At 35.3% G+C, this 20,814-nt stretch overlaps 1 protein-coding gene across 7 annotated transcripts in view; it reads left to right on the top strand.

The window, feature by feature from the left end:
- Positions 1 to 20,814, top strand: part of SDCCAG8 (serologically defined colon cancer antigen 8) — a 243,569-nt gene that overhangs the window by 22,360 nt on the left and 200,395 nt on the right. For all 7 annotated transcript variants that reach the window (XM_018060258.1, XM_013970102.2, XM_005690561.3 and 4 more), the window contains exons 5-7: positions 4,806 to 4,928; positions 10,840 to 10,980; positions 20,256 to 20,320. In XM_018060258.1, coding sequence (XP_017915747.1) covers positions 4,806 to 4,928; positions 10,840 to 10,980; positions 20,256 to 20,320 — 329 coding nt within the window. The remainder of the gene's footprint in view (positions 1 to 4,805; positions 4,929 to 10,839; positions 10,981 to 20,255; positions 20,321 to 20,814) is intronic.

Genomic DNA, 20,814 nt, shown 5'->3' with positions numbered 1-20,814 from the left:
AGGCCTGGTGAGCTGCGATTCATGGGGTCGCAAATAGTCAGACATGACTGAGCAACTGAACTGAACATACTTTTTGTGATTTTCATTCTTTTTAATTTGTTGATATATGGTTTTAGACCACAGAATATGATGTGTCTTGGTGAATGTTATGTGTTAGCTTGAGAAGAGTGTATATTTTGTTGTTGTTGGATGAAGTAGTATATAATGTCAATTAGACCCAAGTGATTTAATGGTGGTGTTCAGTTCAACTATGTGCATACTGATATTTTGCCAGTCTGCGAGATCAGTCGATGACTGATAGAGGGATGTTGAAATCTCTAACTGAAGTAGTAGATACATTTGTTTCTCCTTGCAGTTCTATCAGTTTTTACTTCATGTATTTTAATGCTCTGTTTTTAGGCACATATACATTAGGATTATTATGTCTTCTTGGAAAATTGAACTTTTTATCATGTCATGCCTCTTTATTATGCCTGATATTTTTTTCCTTACTATGAAATCTGAAATTAATATAGCTACTCTAGTTTTCTTTTTTTAATTGTTCTTATGTCTTTCTTTTAAAAAATATCTATATTTTATTGAAGTATGGTTGACTTACAGTGTTTCAGGTGCATAGCAGGGTAATTTAGTTATACAAATACACATATATTATTTTTGAAATTATTTTCCATCATAGATTATTACAAGATATTGACTATAGTGCCCTATGCTATACAGTAAACCTTTGTTGCTTATTGCATATCTATTTGTTTAATTAGAAATCTAGCATTCTATTCATATTAAATCAAACAAGTGAAATAATACTGTCATAATTTTTAGTTATGCATAAATTCATAAGCTTTCTAAAATGTATATATTGCACATATTTATATATATGTATGCTAAAGCTTTTCTGCTACACTTGATAAAGGCTGAGAAAGAACATCAAAAAAAAAGAGATGAAGAAATTGAAGAACATAAACTAAATGAAATGAGCACTGAATATGAGATAGAAAAAGTGAAACAAACTAGATAAAAGTAAAAGATCATCATATAGTCCAGCTGTTTTTAAACATGATTGATTGCTCATTAGCAACATATCTGGAGCTCTGGAGAAAAGAATATACAAATGCTCAGTAGCTTCCTTTTGATTTCTGTTAGCATGGTATATGTTTCTCCATTACTTTGTGTGTCTTTAGATTTAAAGAAGGCTTCCTGTAGACAGTGTGTATTTGGGTCTTGTCTTTTATTTACTCTGGCAGTCTGTCTTTTAATTGATATAGTCAGAGCATGGATGTTTAAAGTGGTTTTTGACACAGTTGGCTATCTATGATACCTGCCATATTTTTTACTGTTTTCTATTCATTGCCCTTGTTCTTTCTGCTTTTTTTTTTTTCTTTTTTTGTACCATCTCCGGTTTTGAGTTAGCATGTTATTTGATTGTAATTTTCTCCTCTCTTAGCATATCAATTGAATTTCTTTAAAAAAAAAAAAACAAACTTGTAAGTGGTTGTCCTTGAGTTTACAGTTACCTTTACAACTAACCTAAGTGTATTTTCAATAAACACTTCAGGGGTGGGAAAAATTCCTTTAAACAGAGTGTTCCCAGTTCCTCCCTCCTGACCCTAATGCATTTTTGTCATTCATTTCAGTTATCCACAAGCTATGATCACTATATCAGTTAAGTTCAGTCGCTCAATCGTGTCCGACTCTGTGACCCCATGGACTGCAGCACGCCAGACCTCCCTGTCCATCACCAACTCCTGGAGTTTACTCAAACTCATGTCCATTGTGATGCCTTCCAACCATCTCTTCCTCTGTTGTCCCCTTCTCCTTCTGCCTTCAATCTTTCCCAGCATCAGGGTCTTTTCAAATGAGTCAGCTCTTTGTATTAGGTGGCCAAAGTATTGGAGTTTCAGCTTCAGCATCTGTCCTTCCAATGAATATTCAGGACTGATTTCCTGTAGGATATACTTGTTGAATCTATATACACTATTGCTAATATGATACTGAGCAAATTGTTATCTGTTATATCAGCTAACATTAAGAAAAATAAAAGATTATACTCATCTCTATATGCCTTCTTGGACTGCTTTTTCTTTCCTTATGTAGATCTGAGTTTATAACCTAAATAAATTTCCTACTTCTTGAAGAACTTCCTTTTAACATTTCTCGTGAGGCAGGTCTACCAGAAACAGATTTTCTAATTTTGGTTATCTGAAAAAGTCTGTTTTTCCCTCACTTTTGAAGGTTGGTATCACTGACTACAGAATTCTAGCTTGTTGAGGCTCTTTTCATTCAAAACTTTAAATATTCTGTTATACTTTGTCCATGCCTGCATGATTTCTAAAGAGTACCTCATGTAATTCTTATCATTGCTTCTCTATAGGTAAGGTTTTTTCCTTCGACATCTTAAAAAAATTTTTTTTTTCTCTTTCTCTTTGATTTTCTGCAGTCTGAATATGCTATACCTGGGTGTAGATTTTTTCAGTTTTATCTTGCCTGGTGTTCTCTGAGCTTCTTGGATCTGTGGTTTGGCACTTATAATTAATTTGGGGCAATTCTCAATCATTATTCTTTTAAATATTTCTTCTCCTCCTTTCTGTCTTTCTTCACCTTTATTATTGTTCCACAATTCTTGGATATTCTGTTCCATCTGTATCATTCTTTTTGTTCTTTGCATTTCAGTTAGAGAAGTTTCTGTTAACACTTATTCAAGCTTACTAATTCTTTGTATGTGTCCAGTCTATTAATGACCCCTTCAAAGGCAATCTTTGTTTCCTCTGCAGTGTTTTTGATTTCCAGCATTTTGCTTTTTTTCTTAGTTTCCATCTCTGCTTATATTATCCATCTGTTCTTGCATGTGAACCACTTTTTCCCATTTGACCCTTTAACATGCTAATCATAATTATTTTAAACTCTCCATCTGATAATTCCAGCATCTTTGCTATATCTAAGTCTGGTTCTGTGTTTGCTTAGTTTCTTGCAACTGTGTTTTAAGTTTTTTAGGATGCCTTCTAATTTTTTGTTGAATTCTGGACATGATGGATTGAATAAAAGGAACTGAGGGAAATATACATTTAGTGTAAGGTATTTTTATTTGTTGTAGAAGTTAGACTGTGTTTATTATTTGCTGTTACTATATGTGTCAGAGGCTAAAATTTCCTCTAGAGTTCTGGTTTTGTCTCTATTGTTGTCTTTGGATTTCCCTCAAGAATTCTTAAATATATACTGAGATGTGCAGTTATTTCAGTGTCTTCCCTTGTTATGATACAAGAGTACTTTTGATGTGGTGGTAGGGTATGGGAGTAGGGGGAGCATTTTGCAATCCTATGATCATGTCGCCGTCTTCTAGTGACCCTGTATATCCTTCAGAAGTGTTTCTCAGTCTCCCTCTCCCCTTAAGTGAGACGAGAAGGCTAGGAGGCTGGAGTTGGGTTTCTGCTCGCTTCCCCCAGGTCACTTAGGTTCTGGGGAAAAAAGCAAACACCAGTTTCTTAGGCTCTGGTAAAATAGTTTCTCTTGAGGCAGCCCTGGTTAAAAAGAACAATGCTTTTGGGTTACTTTTCCTCTCCTACTGGAGGAAACAGGAGTGGGCTTTCCTCTAGTCTTTGCTATTAGAATCTGCTCGTGTCCTGGAGATAAAGCTCATAAAAGTGTAGGAGACACCTTCCCCTCCAGAGACTGGGTTCTTCTGGAGTTTTTAACTCAAACTGGTCTATACTAAGCTTCCAGCATTTCATCAATTATTTTTATCTTTTTCTACCACACCACTGGGTCCTCCAGAAGTTTCTGCTCTGCTGGGTTGAGGTTCTCAGGAGTACTTGTCTTTCTTTCCATTCTTAGGGATAATAGTTCTCCCTGTGACCTTAATTCTCTGATGGGTCTAAGAAGAGTAGTTTATTTTTAAGCTTGTTCAGCTCTTTTTCTAGTTATGAAGATGGGAGTGATGTCTTCCAAGCTTCTTATATGTCAGACCAGAAATTGGAAGTCTGCAATATTTGTTTAATTATGGTCTTCAATTACAGCTTTGATTTTTTTTTTCTGAATAAAATGAATGGGATGGAATTTTTATACGCTGTGCAATAGTTGTTTATTATAACAGTAATGAAGATTAAGTATTATACCCTCAATATATCAGTATTTTTTATATTTTTTCAGGGTGAGATGCTCTTAATAGCTATACAAATTGTTATATACCTATAATTCTTTATATTACTCCCTGCGCAGCCAAGGAAACACTCTTTAAGAACTATCCATCAGACTTTTTTCACTCATAATTTCCTTGCATCTGGCTACCAGTTCATAGATAGTCATTGTAACTTTCCTCACCTTTCTGCCTCAGTGTCCTTTATTATCTATGTAGACCTCTGTCAGTTTTCAATGTTATTGGCATTTGAGCATGAATAATAATATATCTTACTTTATTTGTTTAGGGATGTATCTATCTCATGTTTAAAAGTCTTTTAGATAAGCCCTTTAATTAAAGAATTTATATAAGTCTGTTGAATAAAATTGTCAGAAACCACACAGTCCTGTGGTATGGCCATTAGCAGGCCATCTACTGTCTTCCCCCAGCCTTCTCTTTGTTAGCTAATGCTTGAGTTTCTTGTTTGTCAAAATATGATTATAATATTTCAGAAAATGGATAGAGGGCATCAATCTTCCATGCTTCATATCATGTTGGATCGTCTAGTAATCAACAAAATAAAAGCACTACTTAAGATTGCTTAATGTATGCAGTCTGCAAGTGGCATTTCTTAAAAAGAAAAAAAAAGGAAAAAAAAATGCTTAATGTATTTGGTGTTTGTTTCTGCTTTTTATAGGAGGAACTCTCTGGAATGAAAAATAGGGTACAAGTAGTTGTGCTTGAAAATGAAAGGCTCCAACAAGAGCTGAAATCTCGAGGACAAGAAGAAATGAGGGAGCAAACACTTCTGGATGCATCTGTGAGCATTTATTTAAATCATTAAACTAAAATATATATAGTCTGAATGTTGCCTCCTACCCTCTCCCTCAGCCTTCTCAACTGCTTCAATTTTTTTCTTAAAGTTTGGCAGAAGTGCTGTTCTGGTATTTACTTGGGGCTGCAGAAATTAAAATTTGCTGTGGTGGTATGAATCCTCAAATTAAACGATGTAGTGGTGCCTAGCAGCCACTCCAGTTTCCTCTCTGAGCATTACCATTTGTGTTTTTTCCGTACGAAAGAGCAAGTCTGAAAGCAGGAAGTATGTCATATAGGAAGTATGTTAACAGAGCTGGACTTTGTTAAATCCAGCAACTGTTCAGAATTGTAGTTTAGATTTCTGTTGTATTTCTCTAAATCGTCTTTGAACTTTGAGTTCCAATAAGTCTAATTAGCATGGTGTAGGAGTAGGCTGCAGTCCATGGGGTCGCTAAGAGTCGGACACGACTGAGCACGCTGAGCGACTTCCCTTTCACTTTTCACTTTCATGCATTGGAGAAGGAAATGGCAACCCACTCCAGTGTTCTTGCCTGGAGAATCCCAGGGACGGGGGAGCCTGGTGGGCTGCCGTCTATGGGGTCACACAGAGTTGGACACAACTGAAGTGACTTAGCAGTAGCAGCAGTAGCAGGAGAAAGAACACTGACATGTGTGTCCAAGATTCAAAATGTTAATCTTCCCATTGTCCCTAACAAGCTGGATGTTTGGCAAGTAATTTTATAGGACTTTCAGGCTTGGCTTCACCTTGTAGGTCCTCTGTTTATTGGAAATTTGAGAAATTCACCAATATTAGCTGTCCTTAGTCTTTAATGTGAATGGGGTTTGGGATACTTACTGACAGTGCAGATCCTGGGCTTTACCCCTGAGAATTGGTCTGGGTTAGTCTTTGAGCAAGTTGCCAGAGTGAATCTAATATCGGTGGAATACATTTTGAGTAACAGAGAATTGTATGATCTCTATAATTCTGTGACGTAAAATTTTTATGATGATATTTAAATAGTTTAAATTTAATTTCTCCTTATGAGTTGTCAGAGATACTTTTGCCTTCAAAATAGTTTTTACTCTTTTGCTATCGGGTAGTTGATAATAGTTGTTCTGCTTTTCGAGACAAAACTCCATTTTCTGTGGGAAAGTTTTGGTACTTGCCTGTTTCGGCTTTACTTTGCAGTGTATTTTGGTGCTTTTGACTTAGTCATTATTAGTAAGTAAGTTCTGTTTAGGAAAAAACACAGCTGTTTTAATGTTTTACCTGGGTGTCCTCTAATTTTTGAAGTTTTTTTCCTAACCTGACCTGATGTTTCATTTGTAGTCCTAGAGTTCTATGTGTTAGAATTTGCTATTGTATCTAGATATGTTAAGTCTGAATAATAAAGTGAGCTGATTAGCATTTTAGTTTATTTTTCTGCAATTACACATCACTTTGTGATCAGCTATTTTCTTCATTATATAACTTTTTCTGAATATTTATAGTATTGTATTATTAATATTAGTGTTTAAAATTTTTTGTCTTAGTTCCTATTATTTTGGGTCAATTTGAAAATGATTCATAAAAAGTACTTACAAGTAAGCTCATTTTTAAAATATTCTTTTGATTTTCCTCCAAATATGCAGTGAACAGTGACTCAGTTATTCATAGTCTTTGATATTTATACAATGCAAAGAAGTGGAAGATGGAGAAGTGAAATGAGAAAGGAAATAAGGCAGACAAGTGAATCAGAGGGCAAGAGAAGTGAGTAATGCAAAAGGGGAAGGAAATGATGGTAAAAGCACACATGCTTTGCCTTATGAACAAAGGAAACTTGCTTAAGAAAACTGCAGATAGGCAGATTATAGAAAGGGTAGAGTTGTAGAGAGCTTTTTTTAAAAAAAAAAAAAACATTCACATGAGCTGAAACATAATGCAGACATTAAAATGGTAGTTGGGTATGTCAGGTGGCCTTGACACCTGTTTTAATGCTAGTCTTCTGTGTTATTTTGTTGTTACAGAGTTATTTCTCCCACTGCTACTTGTGGAGGTGAATTGAGGCATTTTGGCAAACCTATGAATAGTGTTGTATTGAGAGTTTTGATGTAAATAAAGCTATTTAGAATATCTTAAATATAAACAGATCGAGAGATATCATCTTCCTTTTTTCCTAAACTCTTTTTAACGAGCCTATTACCATGTTGATGGTAAATCTTGCCAAAGCTATTGGCAGATTTGACTATATATTTTCAGTGTTTCTCAATGCCTTCTTTGGAAAAACAACTGAAATATGTATATAGTAATAATTAATAGTTATTGATGACTGCATGGTTATGATGTGCCAGGTATTGTGTCAAATACTTTGTTTACATTATATCATTTCAGTCTTATGATAGCTGCATAAGGCAGGTGTTGTTACATCAACTTTCAGATGATTAAATTAAGATATACAGCAATTAAGTAACCTACAAAGCTAGAACTCAAACACAGCACTGTCTGACTCCCTTGATCCATCCACCTGGCCTTGAATTATGCTGCCTTTCTGAGTAGATTAGGAATAGCTTATCAATATTGAACCAAACCATCTTTGCCATGGACTGGAACTTTGATGGTAGCCTACACAACTTTTAGCTTTTAGCTTAGTTTTTGACTTAACAGTTGAAGAAGCAAGCAGATTATTTTTAAATAACTAAAACCATTTAAAGAATATTTCATTTGCATCTTCATTTTTTATCATATTCCTTCTCAAGGGGCTTTTCTTGAGAGTTAAAAAATTATATTAAAATACTCTTTTTATTAGGATTTTTTTTTAAGTGGAAAATTTCTGAGCTATTTCTTTCCATGTCTGTTCATCCCTTCCATTCCAACCCCTCCCCTCAATTAAGAAATCAGAGGTCTTCAGTGATCTTCAGGGATATAAATGTAATTTGACTTTTTCTATCTTGATCAAATATCATTCAAGTTTTTTACAAGCTATCTGTGAAAGAACATGTCAATTAGAGTAGCACTTATTTCCAAACAGTATATCATAAATCAGTGATCTATAGTCTACATACATCCTCCAATTTCTCCATAGGAAATTTGTACCACTTTCCTTCGTTGCTCTGCAAGACTGTTTGTAATACAATCAAATCTTAGAAGATTTTTCCCTACTTGCAGAATCAAGTTCAAGCTTATTAGCATGGCATACTTTACTTTCCAGATCCTTATTTAATTCTCTGGCTTCTCCTTGGTTTTTTCCCCCCACTTTCCCTGGTGGCTCAGACAATAAAGAATCTGCCTGAAGTGTGGGAGATCTGGGTTCCATTCCTGAGTCAGGAAGATCCCCTGAAGAAGGGAATGGCTACCCACTCCAGTATTCTTGCCTGGAGAATTCCATAGACAGAGGAGGCTGGCGGGCTACAGTCCATGGGGGTCACATAGAATTAGACACGACTAAGCAACTAACCGGAGAAGTCAGTGGCACCCCACTCCAGTACTCTTGCCTGGAAAATCCCATGGACGGAGGAGCCTGGTAGGCTGTAGTCCATGGGGTCGCTAAGAGTCGGACACGACTGAGCAACTTCACTTTCACTTTTCCTTTTCATGCATTGGAGAAGGAAATGGCAACCCACTCCAGTGTTCTTGCTTAGAGAATCCCAGGGACGGGGAAGCCTGGTGGGCTGCCATCTGTGCGGTTGCACAGAGTCGGACACGACTGAAGCGACTTAGCAGCAGCAGCAGCAAGCAACTAACACACACACTTTCATAATTGATTTACAATGCCATGCCAATCTCTGCTGTACAGCAAAATAGCTCAGTTATACACATATTTGCGTTCTTTTTTATATTCTTTTCCCTTATGGTTTATCACAGGATATTGAACATATCAAATAGTTTCCTGTGTTATACATTAAGACCTGGTTTATTGATTCTAAATGTAATAGTTTACATCTACCAACAGCAAGCTCCCAGTCTATCCTTCTCTCTTCTCCCTTACCCCTTGCCAACTGCAAATCTGTTCGTTATGTCTATGAGCCTGTTTCCGTTTTGTATGTAGATTAATTTCTGCCATATTTTAGGTACAAATATGGCACATGAAAAGTGATATCCTATGGTATTTGTCTTTCTCTTTCTGACCTACTTCACTTAGTATGATCTTCTTTAGTTGCATCCATATTGCTGCAAATGGCATTATTTCATTTTTCATGACTGAGTAGTATTCCATTGTGTATGTGTACCACGTCTTCTTTATTTATTCAACTGTAAGTGGACGTTTAGGTTGTTTCCATGCTTTGGCTATCATAAACAGTTCTACTTTCATCTTCTGACATTATTGCCTTGTACGTCAACCTTTAATAATACTGAATTTCCTAAAAGCCTCTGGGAAGCACCATGTTATTTCTCATCTCTGTGAGTTTTCTCATGGTGTTCTCTGTTCTTGGCATCTAACTTATTTTTTTTTTCATCCTTCAAGATATCACACCAGTGTCAAAACTTCTCCAGAAACTTTCCTTGAATCTCCAGTTGCTCTTAGTATACCTCTTCTGTCTGGCCTTGTCCTGACATGCACACTTATGGCTTTACTAAATGGAAATTACCTGCTTAGGTTTTTCTCTTCTTCACTAGCCTATAAACTCCTCAAGGTTAAGATTGGTCTTGGTCATTTTTACCACCTACCACTGGCCACCAAGCTTTTAGCACAATGCATGAACATAGTCAGTATTATACAAGTTCTTTGAACGTCCCAAAGAATATGGAATAGAATCTCAGAATACTACTTTGAATGAATACAGTTTACCACATTCTAACATGATATGACACCACAGTATAGTTCTGTGTTTGGGGACATATCCTTGCTTGTGAATAATACTGTGTCCCTTGGCCCTTAATACGAGTTCATTAATTACTTGTTGGATAAATTAAATAAGTAATTTAGTTCTTGATTCACACATAAATCACCCAGATTTTGAGCTGCTTATTACACTGAATGCTGAGAGAATGCCAGAGTTTGCCAACTGTCAGTGGGTGCCCCAAATTCAGTCTATAGACATGTTTTGTCTGTTTGAAAAACTGACTCGGTCTTTAACAGTGTTTCAATTGAAGAGCCAGATATCTGCCTGATCTTTTTAAAAATCTAAAGATTTTTGGGGGTAATATGAGATGGCATTCACACATGGCAGCAGTTGACTGGAACTGAGTAGTGGCTTCTTTCTTGGGTTGCTCTGTCTTGATCCCTGTAACTACTTTTTGGATCCTTGACAGGCAAGCTGCATGTCAGTTCTGTTTATCACCGTGAACTGTTTTTCACATTGAAGATAAATAATTTTCAGAAAAGGCATAGTGGTTTAGGACTCTGGAGCTAGATTGCCTGGGTTCAGATCCTAGCTTTGCCATTCATTAGTCACTTTCTACCTCCGTGACTTTTTGCAGTTACTCTCCGTAACTCAGTTTCCTCATCTATAAAATGGAGGTAACAGTGAAACTTGTCCCATAGGATTATTGTAATGATTAGCTAAGTTAATATATGTGGAGGATGTAAAAGAGTGTCTGGCACATAGTAAACCTTATATGTAGTAATTCTTATTATTAGTCATATCTTTATGAAATGTGGAAAATGGAAAACAAACCAAGAGAGGTTTATGTGCTTCAAGAGTATATGTCTCCAAAGAGGTAAAGAGAAAATTTCATTTGTTCAATACACTGATATACAGCCCTCTTTGTTCATTTACATTATTGCCTGTACCTGTAGGAATTCAACTTTGTAACACGTGTTTGGAATATGCCCCTAACAGCTTGAAAATGCAAAATAATTGTTGATTTGTATATAGAAGCATCTGCTATTTTTCTTATTCCTTTCATCACAGATAATCAGTATTCCATTTGTAAAATCTGTATATTGATTTAGAAGTTAAAAGTCAATTGCAAGTACTTTCACATTTTATTTTAGGGAAACATGCAGAATTCTTGGATTACAACAGGTGAAGACTCTAGGGTGGATGAAGCTGCAAAGAGATCATCTTCATGTGGCAATGCCGATACTATCAAAGTTGCTTCTGCTGGTGAGGCTGAAAAATGGAAACTAGAACTGGTGAGTATTTGGGTACTTATATGCATCTACATTTTTGGTACTTTTTTATTGTGGTAAATATATATAGCACAAAATTTTCTATTTTAACCATTTAAAATTTTAAGTGTACAATTATTTATACTAAGTACTTTCACAGTGTTGTTCAACCATAAACAGTACTCATTTCCAGAACATTTTCATCATCCCAAACAAAAACTCTACCAATTAAATAATAACTTCCATTCCCCTCTTCCCACAACCCCTGGTAACATTTTCTGACATAAAGTCTTTATATGAGTTTGTCTATTCTAGATATTTCACTTAAGTGTTTCTCATTTTGTCTGGCTTATTTCATTGAGCATAGAGTTTTCAAGTTTCATCCATGTTGTAATGTGTATCATAATTTCATGTCTTTATAAGGGTGAATAATATTCCCCTGTACATATATGCCACACTTTGGTTTTCCTTTTATCTGTTAATAGATTTTGGGGGATTTTCAACCTATTGGCTGTTGTGAGTAAGGCTGATATGAACATTGATGCACAAGTATCTGTTTGAGGTCCTACTTTCAAATATAATCAGAAAAGCAATTGTTGGATCATTTGGTAATTCTTCATTTTTTTTTTCTGCTTCTCAGATTCAATTATTTCAATTGTTCTATCTTCAAATTTTCAGATTCTTTCTTCTGCTGCCCAAATCTCTAAAATCTCTTTAGTGAATTTTTTATTTCAGTTTTTGTTGTTTTCAGCTCCAGAATTTGTTTGGTTCTTTTCTATAATTTGTTTTCCTGACTCCCTTTTGTTCTTTGTTCATATTTTCTCTTAGCATTCTGAGTGTTCTTAGGCAGTCCTTTTAAAGTTTTCGTCTAGGAAGTCTGATGTCTGCAGTTTCATAGGCATGGTTCCTGTCAGTTTATTCTGTTTAATTAAGTGAGCCATGTTTTCCTCTTTCTTTGTATGCCTACTGATTTTTTGTTGTTGAAAACTGGGCATTAAACTGTTATATATGATAACTCTGGAAATCAGATACCCTATTTATTTTAAGGTTTGATATCTTTTTTATTGTTGAAGGCTGTCATAGTCCTTTAAAGAATTTTCCAAACGATTTCTGTAAAAGCTATTCCTTGTGTGTGATCACTGAGATCTCTGTTCCATTAGCTCATTTACAGCTGATGTTTGAGACATTTCCTTGACTGCCAGCAGCTGAAACAAAGAACAAGAACACCAAAAAGCCCCCAAAATATAGAACAACCAACTCTCCAAGTCTTTGCACTTTGACTGTGCTGAACTTTACCTTACAGTTAGGCCTGCTCTGAGCCTAGAGATCAGCCTGAAGTGAAAGCTTCAGGTCTTCTTAGGACTTTTCTGAGAATGCATTTTCCCTGGGCATGTTTGTGTTTGTGGCTTTCTAAACTCCCCATATACAGAGATGCGTCTGAATGTCCCAATTTCCTGAGGAGTCTAAAATAATTATATTTTAAGATCAAATGATACTTTTAAATACTTTGATCTGGGTGAAAATAATGGAATGATGGAACCAAAAATGGAATGTTCCAGGGGAAGATATAATGAATCATAGTTCCACTCTCATTATTATCCACAGGTTTTGTTGTTAAATTTTTCTAAAGGCTCTTTCTGGCCCAAATTTCCTTGCTCCTTCTCATTCTCTAATCCAAGCTTTTTTCTAATATTTAGGAAAGAGTTACTTTCTTTAAAAAAAAAAATCAGAAAGACTAAGTAAATTATACGGTTTTTTCCAATTGAATAAGCTATGATAGCTGCTTAATACCCATAGGATTAAGACCAGTCTCCCAAGCCATCTGCTATTTTCTTCAAACTACATTTCCAGACTCGCTTCTCATTCTTCTGTCTTTCTCACAAGTATTGGCTCTAAGCATGCACACCACTCACTTCTTGCTACTTCATAAGCTTATTTCCCAGTTCCATTTCTCTTTGAAGAATTGACTTTGGCTTATGCAATAATCCCTGCCTAAAATGCTTCCTTCTTATCCTCTACGTATTGAAATGTTTACCTACCAAACTTAGTTCAAATGTCCCGTCCCATCCTACCTTCCCTAATTACATGCTTCCATTCCTCCTTTTCCCACATTAGAATTAGTTTCCCTCTTATGTCTTCTCTTAGTGTTCCATTTATAACAGTTATAGATTCACTTGTTTATCCTGTTTATGTCAAAGGTCGGTCTCTGCTTCTGTGAGCTTTATGTTCCAAGTCTTCCTCACTTCTTTCAAGGATTTCACTCTTGTACATATCTCCTCTTGCTCTTGTACCTTTTATCCCTCTTAACTGGGTTTTTAGCAAAATATGTACTATACTAGCTACTGTCTTAAAGCAAATAAACACAAAATATATTCTCTTCATCTTACATTCCCTTTGAACTATCCCCCAGCTACTCCCCTTCATACCAAAGGCTTTCAAAGCAGTTGTCTATACTCACGCCTCTGCTCCTCACCGCCCATTCTCTCTTCAGCATACTTCATTTGAGCTTCCCCCCCGCCATATCCCCCTAAACCATTTCTTTTCAAGGTCATTAATAACTTCCACATATCAGTCTTCATCTTCCTTCCTCATCTCAGAGCAGCATTCTATAATATGTACATTAGTTGGTCATGTCATCCTTTGATATTTCTAATGACACAATTTAACATAAATTCAGAAAAGTATGCAAAACAAAAATGTACAGCTTTAGGATTTATCTCCAAAGGAACAACCATGTAACTGTCCCTGTAAGATGTCTAACATTACCATATCCCACGAGCCCTCTCCATGCCCACTCCCAATCACCACCTCTCATTCTCTTAAAGCTAAACACTAGCTTGACTTTTATGAAAATTGATCCCTAAGCATGATCCCCAAACACTCAAATTGATTTCTGCCTGGTTTTTAAAATATTACATAAATTGAATGACATAGTACTTATTCTTTTTTGTGTAGCTATTTTTCAGTATTATATTTGATAGATTCATATAGATTTTTAGTTGCATGTGTTAGAAATTTATTCATTTTCATTGATAGAACTACTATATGAATATAACATAATTATGTATTTATGTATTGTTGACAGATATTTGTATTTTTCCAGTTTGGGGATATTGTGATTCTTGCTGCTATGAGCATTCTTTTATATGTCTGTTGGTGTGCCCTGTACATGTTTATGTTGGGTATGCACCTTGGAGTGTCATTGTTGGTCATAGTGTATGTATATGCTCAATGTGAGTACATAAGGGCAGACTTTTCCAAGGTGATTTTTTTATTAGTTGACACTTCTGTCAGCAGCATGAGTGATACCATAGCTCCATATCCTTGCCAGCACTTGATATTCTGTTTTTCTGGTGGTCCTGGAGTGTTCTCATTGTGATTTTTATTTTCATTTCTCTGATTTCTCATGTGATTGAGTATCTTCTCATATATCTATTGGCCATTTGATGTACTTTTTTTATGACATGCCTGTTCAAAAGTCCTACTTATTTTTTTGAATTATCTGACTGTTTTTTTAAAGCTCTTAATATGAGTATAAGCCCATTATTATTTGTAACCTCTGTTGGAACATATTTTCCTATATTTTGTGGTTTGTCTTGGAACTCTTTTGATAGGTTTCTTTTTTTCTCTTTCTTTCTTGATTAGAATTTCTTAATTTTAATGTGGTCCAATTTACCAGTGTTTTCCCTTTATTTTTTAGTATCTTTTGGGTCCTATATAAAAAAGTGTTTCCCTACCCCCAAGGCCATTAAATACTCTGAAGATATTCTCCTATGTTATCTTTCAGAAACCTTATAATCTTTCTTTTTACATTTAGAACTACAGTGTACATGGAATTTGTTTTTGTATCTGACGGGAAGTGTAGGAAGTTACTTTTCCTATTGGGTTATTTATATATCCCAGCATCATCTGTTGAGAAGACAATCATTCGCCTGACACCTTTGTTATAAATCAAGTTTGCATATATGTGTGAGTCTGTTTCTGGGCTTTGTGTTTTAATTCCTTGGTGTCTGTGTTACTACTTCTTTGTGCTATTACCATCCTGTCTTGATTCTTATAACCTTGTATCTGGTAGACCAAGTCTTCGAACATTTTTCTTAGAGCTAAAGAATGTCCTATTTCTTGCCTTTTGCATTTCGAAATACATCTATAATTAGTTAGCTTTCAAAAAGCCATTAAGTAGTTTTGATTAAGATTACATTAAAGGTATAGGTCATTTGTGGGGGGAAGAATTGATAACTTATGATAATATATTGTCTAATAGTAAAATTACATATCACTCTATTTTGTTGCTGAGTCACTTCAGTCGTGTCTGACTCTGTGTGACCCCATAGATGGCAGCCCACCAGGCTCCCTTGTCCCTGGGATCCTCCAGGCAAGAACACTGGAGTGGGTTGCCATTTCCTTCTCCAATGCATGAAAGTGAAAAGTGAAAGTGAAGTCGCTCAGTCGTATCCAACTTAGCGACCCCATGGACTGCAGCCTACCAGGCTCCTCCATCCATGGGACTTTCCAGGCAAGAGTCCTGGAGTGGGTTACCATTGCCTTCTCCAATCACTCTATTTAGGTCATCTTTAATTTTTGTCAGTTTTTTATAGTTTCAGAATAAAGGCCTTGTACATCTTTCTTTAGAATTAACCTCTAGATTTTTTCCAGTATTATCATAAGCAATATACATATTTAAAATTTTCATTTTCTTATTCTTCAGTGATAGCATAGAGAAAAGCCCATGGTTTTTGTATTTTGACTGACTCCTACTTGCTTTTGATTAGTGTTATCATTGTATTTTTTCTTCCTACTGTTTTCCTTTTAACATACTTATGTCTTCATATTTAAATATGGGTTTCTTGTGGACAGCATATAGTTGCGTTTTGCTTTCTTTATCCAATCTGACAATATCTGTCCTTTAAATGTGATTATGTGTATACTTGGCTTTAAATCTACTATCTTGTTATGTCTTTTTTTCCCCTTCTGCTGTTTCTTCACCTTTTCTTTTTTTTTCCTTTCCTGCCTTCTTTTGAATTAGTTGAACATTTTAATGGTTCCATTTTATTTTCTTTTCTCACTCTGGAAAAATCTTTAGCACCAGCATTCACTGGTTTTGTTCAAGTCAACAACCCAGGGTTATTTTTAATGTCTTTTTCTCCCCCACATCTATTCAGTCATAAAATTCTGTCAGTTTTACATGAGTAGATTGAACTCCTAGAGGGGAACATAAGCAAATCATTCTCTGACATAAATCTTAGCAATATTTTCTTAGATAGGTATCGCAAAGCAAAAGAAATAAAGGCAAAAATAAATAAGTGGGACCTAAAAACTTTTACTATGCAAAGGAAACCAACAACAAAACCTATAGCATAGTAGAAAATATCAGCAAACTATGTGACCAACAAGGGGTTAATATTCCAAAGATAGAAATATCCCATAACTCAATACCAAAAATAACAGACAACCCAATCAAAAATAGACAGAGGACCCAGATAGACACTTTTCCAAAGAAGATATATAGATGACCAACAGGCACATAAGAAAGAGATTATTAGAGAAATGCAAATAAAAACCTTAATAAGGTATCACTTCACACTAGTCAGAATGGCTATCATCAAAAACTATACAAATAATAAATGCTGGAGAGATGTGGAGAGATGGGAACCCTTGTGTCCTGTTAGTGGAAATGTAAATAGGTGTGGCCGCTATGGGGAATAGTATGGAGGTTCCCTGAAAAACTCAAAATAGAGTTACCATATGATACCCACTCATGAGTATTTATCCTCCCAAAAAATGAAACCTCCTATTTGAGAAAACTCATGCCCCCCAGTGTCCATAGCATCATTATTTACAATAGCCAAGACATGGAAGCAACTCATGTCCATCAGCAGACAATTGCCTTAAAAGATATTGTTTATATATATATATGATGAAATATTACTCTGCCATAAAAATAATGAAATATTATCATTTGTAGCAACATGGATGGGCCTACAAAATATAATACTTAGTGAAGAAAGAAAAATATAAATTCTATATGATATCACTTTTACATGAAATCTAAAAAAATAATACAAATAAATCTATATATAAAACAGAAACAGACTCACAGACATAGAAAACAAATTATGGTTGACAAAGGAGAGAGGGAGTGAAGGAGGGACAAATTAGGAGTATGGAATTAACAGATACAAGCTACTATGCATAAAATAGATAAGCAACAAGGATTTACTATGTAACACGGAATTATATTCAGTATCTAATAATAACCTATAATGGAACATGTTTGGAAAATTCAGCAGTGGTCACAGGAATGGAAAAAATCAGTTTTCATTCCAATCCCAAAAGAGGGCAATGCCAAAAAATGTTCAAACTACTGCACAATTGCACTCATTTCACATACTAGCAAAGTAATACTCAAAATTCTCCAAGCACGGCTTCAACAGTGCGTGAACTATGAACTTCCAGATGTTCAAGCTGGATTTAGAAAAGGCAGAGGAACCAGAGATCAAATTGCCAACATATGCTAGATCATTGAAAAAGCAAGAGAATTCCAGAAAAACATCTATTTCTGCTTTATTGATTAAACCAAAGCTTTTGACTGTGTAGATCACAACAATCTGGAAAATTCTTCAAGAGGTGGGAATACCAGACCACCTTACCTGCCTCCTGAGAAATCTGTATGCAGGTCAAGAAGCATCAGTTAGAACTGGACATGGAACAGCAGACTGGTTCCAAATCGGGAATGGAGTACATCAACTCTGTATATTGTCATCCTGGTTATTTAACTTCTATGCAGAGTACATCATGTGGAATGCTGGGCTGGATAAAGCACAAGCTGGAATCAAGACTGCCGGGAGAAATATCAATAACCTCAGATATGCAGATGACACCACTTTCATGGCAGAAAGTGAAGAGGAAATAAAGAGCCTCTGATGAAAGTGCAAGGGAAGAGTGGAAAAGCTGGCTTAAAACTCAGCATTCAAAAAAAGAAGATCATGGCATCTGGTCCCACCACTTCATGACAAATAGATGGGGAAACAATGGAAACAGTGACAGACTTTATTTTCTTGGACTCCAAAATCACTGCAGATGGTGACCTCAGCCATGAAATTCAAAGACATTTGCTCCTTGGAAGAAAAGCTATGACCAACCTAGGCAGTATATATATATATATATATATATATGTATATATATATGTATATACATATTAAAAAGCAGAGACATTACTTTGCTGACAAAGGTCCATCTTGTCAAAGCTAGGGTTTTTCCAGTAGTCATGAATGGATGTAGAGTTGTACTATAAAGAAATCTGAGCAGCAAAGAATTGATGCTTTTGAACTGTGATGTTGGAGAAGACTCTTGAGAGTCTTCATCCAGGTGGCCACATAATGTTGAGCAGAGTTCCCTGTGCTACACAGTAGGTCCTGGTAGGTTATCCATTTTAAATATAACAGAGTGTACATGTCGATCCAAGCTCTATAACTATCTCTTGAGAGTCCCTTGGACTGCAAGGAGATGCATCCTAAAGGAAATCAGTCCTAAATAATCATTGGAAGGACTGATACTGAAGCTGAAGTTCCAATTCTTTGGTCACCTGATGTGAAGAACTGACTCATTGGAAAAGACGCTGATGCTGGGAAAGATTGAAGACAGGAGGAGTAGGGGATAACAGAGAATGAGATGGTTGAATGGCATCACCAACTTGATGGGCATGAGTTTGAGCAAGCTCCGGGAGTTGGTGATGGACAGGGAAGCCTGGTGAGCTGCAGTTGATGGGGACATAAAGAGTTGGACACAACTGAGGAACTGAACTGAACTGAACTGAAATCACTTGGCTATACACCTGAAACACTTAATATTGTAAGTCAACTATACTTAATAAAAATAAATAAAATTTAACACTAAAGAGAAACAAATTCTATGAATTATGCTTGTTTACAACTTTGTACTAAATATTTTCTATCTTTGCTGCTTGATTACTCTTTTTTTTTAACTTTTTATATTGGAGTATCACCAATTAACAATGTTACAATAGTTTCAGGTGTACAGCAAAGGGACTCAGACATACATATATATGTATCCATTCTCCCTTAAATTCCCCTCCCATCCAGGTGGCCACATGATGTTGAGCAGAGTTCCCTGTGCTACGCGGTAGGTCCTTGTAGGTTATCCATATTAAATATAACAGTGTGCACATGTCGATCCAAGTTCTATATCTTTCCCCCCATTCTTCCCCCTAATGGCAAACATTAGTTCATTCTCTAAGTCTGTGAGTCTGTTTCTGTTTTGTAAGTAGCTACTTCATGACTCTTGTTCATTGGCTTATCTGCTATTTATGTGCAATGTCTTCATTTGTGATGATCTCTTTTACATATCCTTCAGTGTAATATAAGATTCAGTGCTGATAAAAAGATTTCAATATTCATCCAGTGCTTCAGCTATGTAGAGGCTTTTATTTAGTTGTAGGTACTAAATAAAAGTCTTCATATATTCATTCTTCTCACTGACCGCCTTACCTAATCAGCTTATCTCTATCTACTCTCCTATGTAGCATTCTACATTCTAGTGATACTGAACTATTTATTGACCAGATATATAGCACACTTTCTCCAGCCACTGTGCCTTTTGCTCTATTGGAAATTATCCAAGTCTTACCATCTCTTCAAATGAAGCCTTCTCTACTTCTTTTCAGCTAAATTATAAGTTCCTGCCTTTTCTATTTCATTTTACCTTCTGTATTTTCACTAGTATAAACTGTATATAATTATATTTGTTCATCTGTCTTGCTATTTCTGCTTAGAATATAAGCTCTTGGAGGTAGCAGTGTTTTTATCTTAGAATTAAAGAAAAACTGGATATCAGCTGAGGCTTGTGGATTATATATCACTTTGGTCTATCATACCGTGATTTATAACTTTTATCATTCATCCAACACATATTAATATTTTTTGGTGCTTCAGCTATGCAGCAATCACAATGGGAGATTCCAGGAAGATATGATCCTTGCCCTCATGGACTTAATGGGTTATAATTGGTTTTGCCCAGAGTCATACTTTTAAAAATAAGAACTGGTTTATGCAGTTTGGAAAAAAAAAACTTTTTTATTAGTAATCACCATTTTATGACTCAGTAGTTCTTTGCAGGCTTTCACTCAATAAAAATAAAGTGTTTGGAGTGGATAAGGGAAAGTGATTCCAGAGAGGGCACATTGATTTTCCTCCTGGGTAAAAAGAAATAACTGATTTTAATATTAATAATTAAAACACAGGACATGGACAAAATGCACTTTTTTTTTTTCTTTTCTAAAGGAGAGACTAAAACTTACTTATGAGGAAAAGAGTGAAATCCTGGAATCTCAATTGACGTTTTTGAGGTAAAGTGTTATCATCTACTTAAAGTCATTGGCAAAATCATAATGATCTTAAAAATATGTTTGAATGTTTCCTGAAATTTCAGTTTTAGTCAATATAGAAACTGCTTGATATTATTTTATATACACTACATGAAATTTCCTCAGATTCGTGAAGGCTAAAGGGATTTGTGAGGTCCTTTTTCAAATCCTGTTTCAAAGAAATGTGAGCTAAATTATAAAATTTATCCCTTCATCAGTTGTAAAATATTATGTTTTCATATAGAAAAAGGAATTAGTAGCTCATCTTATAGAAATTATGCTTTTAAAATAAAATAATATAAATAAAGCACTGTAATTTTCAAATTACAAGCAAGTATTTTTTTTTCTTCTGTAGGAGGTCTTCATCTAATTTTAAAATTGCAACAGTAGTATAATAGTTTGAGTTTTTATATCCTTGGCAGATTTGAGTATATACAAATTTTCATGTACTTTTTGATATGTTTTCAAAAATCCCA

This window comes from Capra hircus, chromosome 16 (genome assembly GCF_001704415.2).
Source record: "Capra hircus breed San Clemente chromosome 16, ASM170441v1, whole genome shotgun sequence".
Classification (NCBI taxonomy): Eukaryota; Metazoa; Chordata; class Mammalia; order Artiodactyla; family Bovidae; genus Capra; species Capra hircus.
This window is presented reverse-complemented; position numbering and strand designations above follow the sequence as displayed.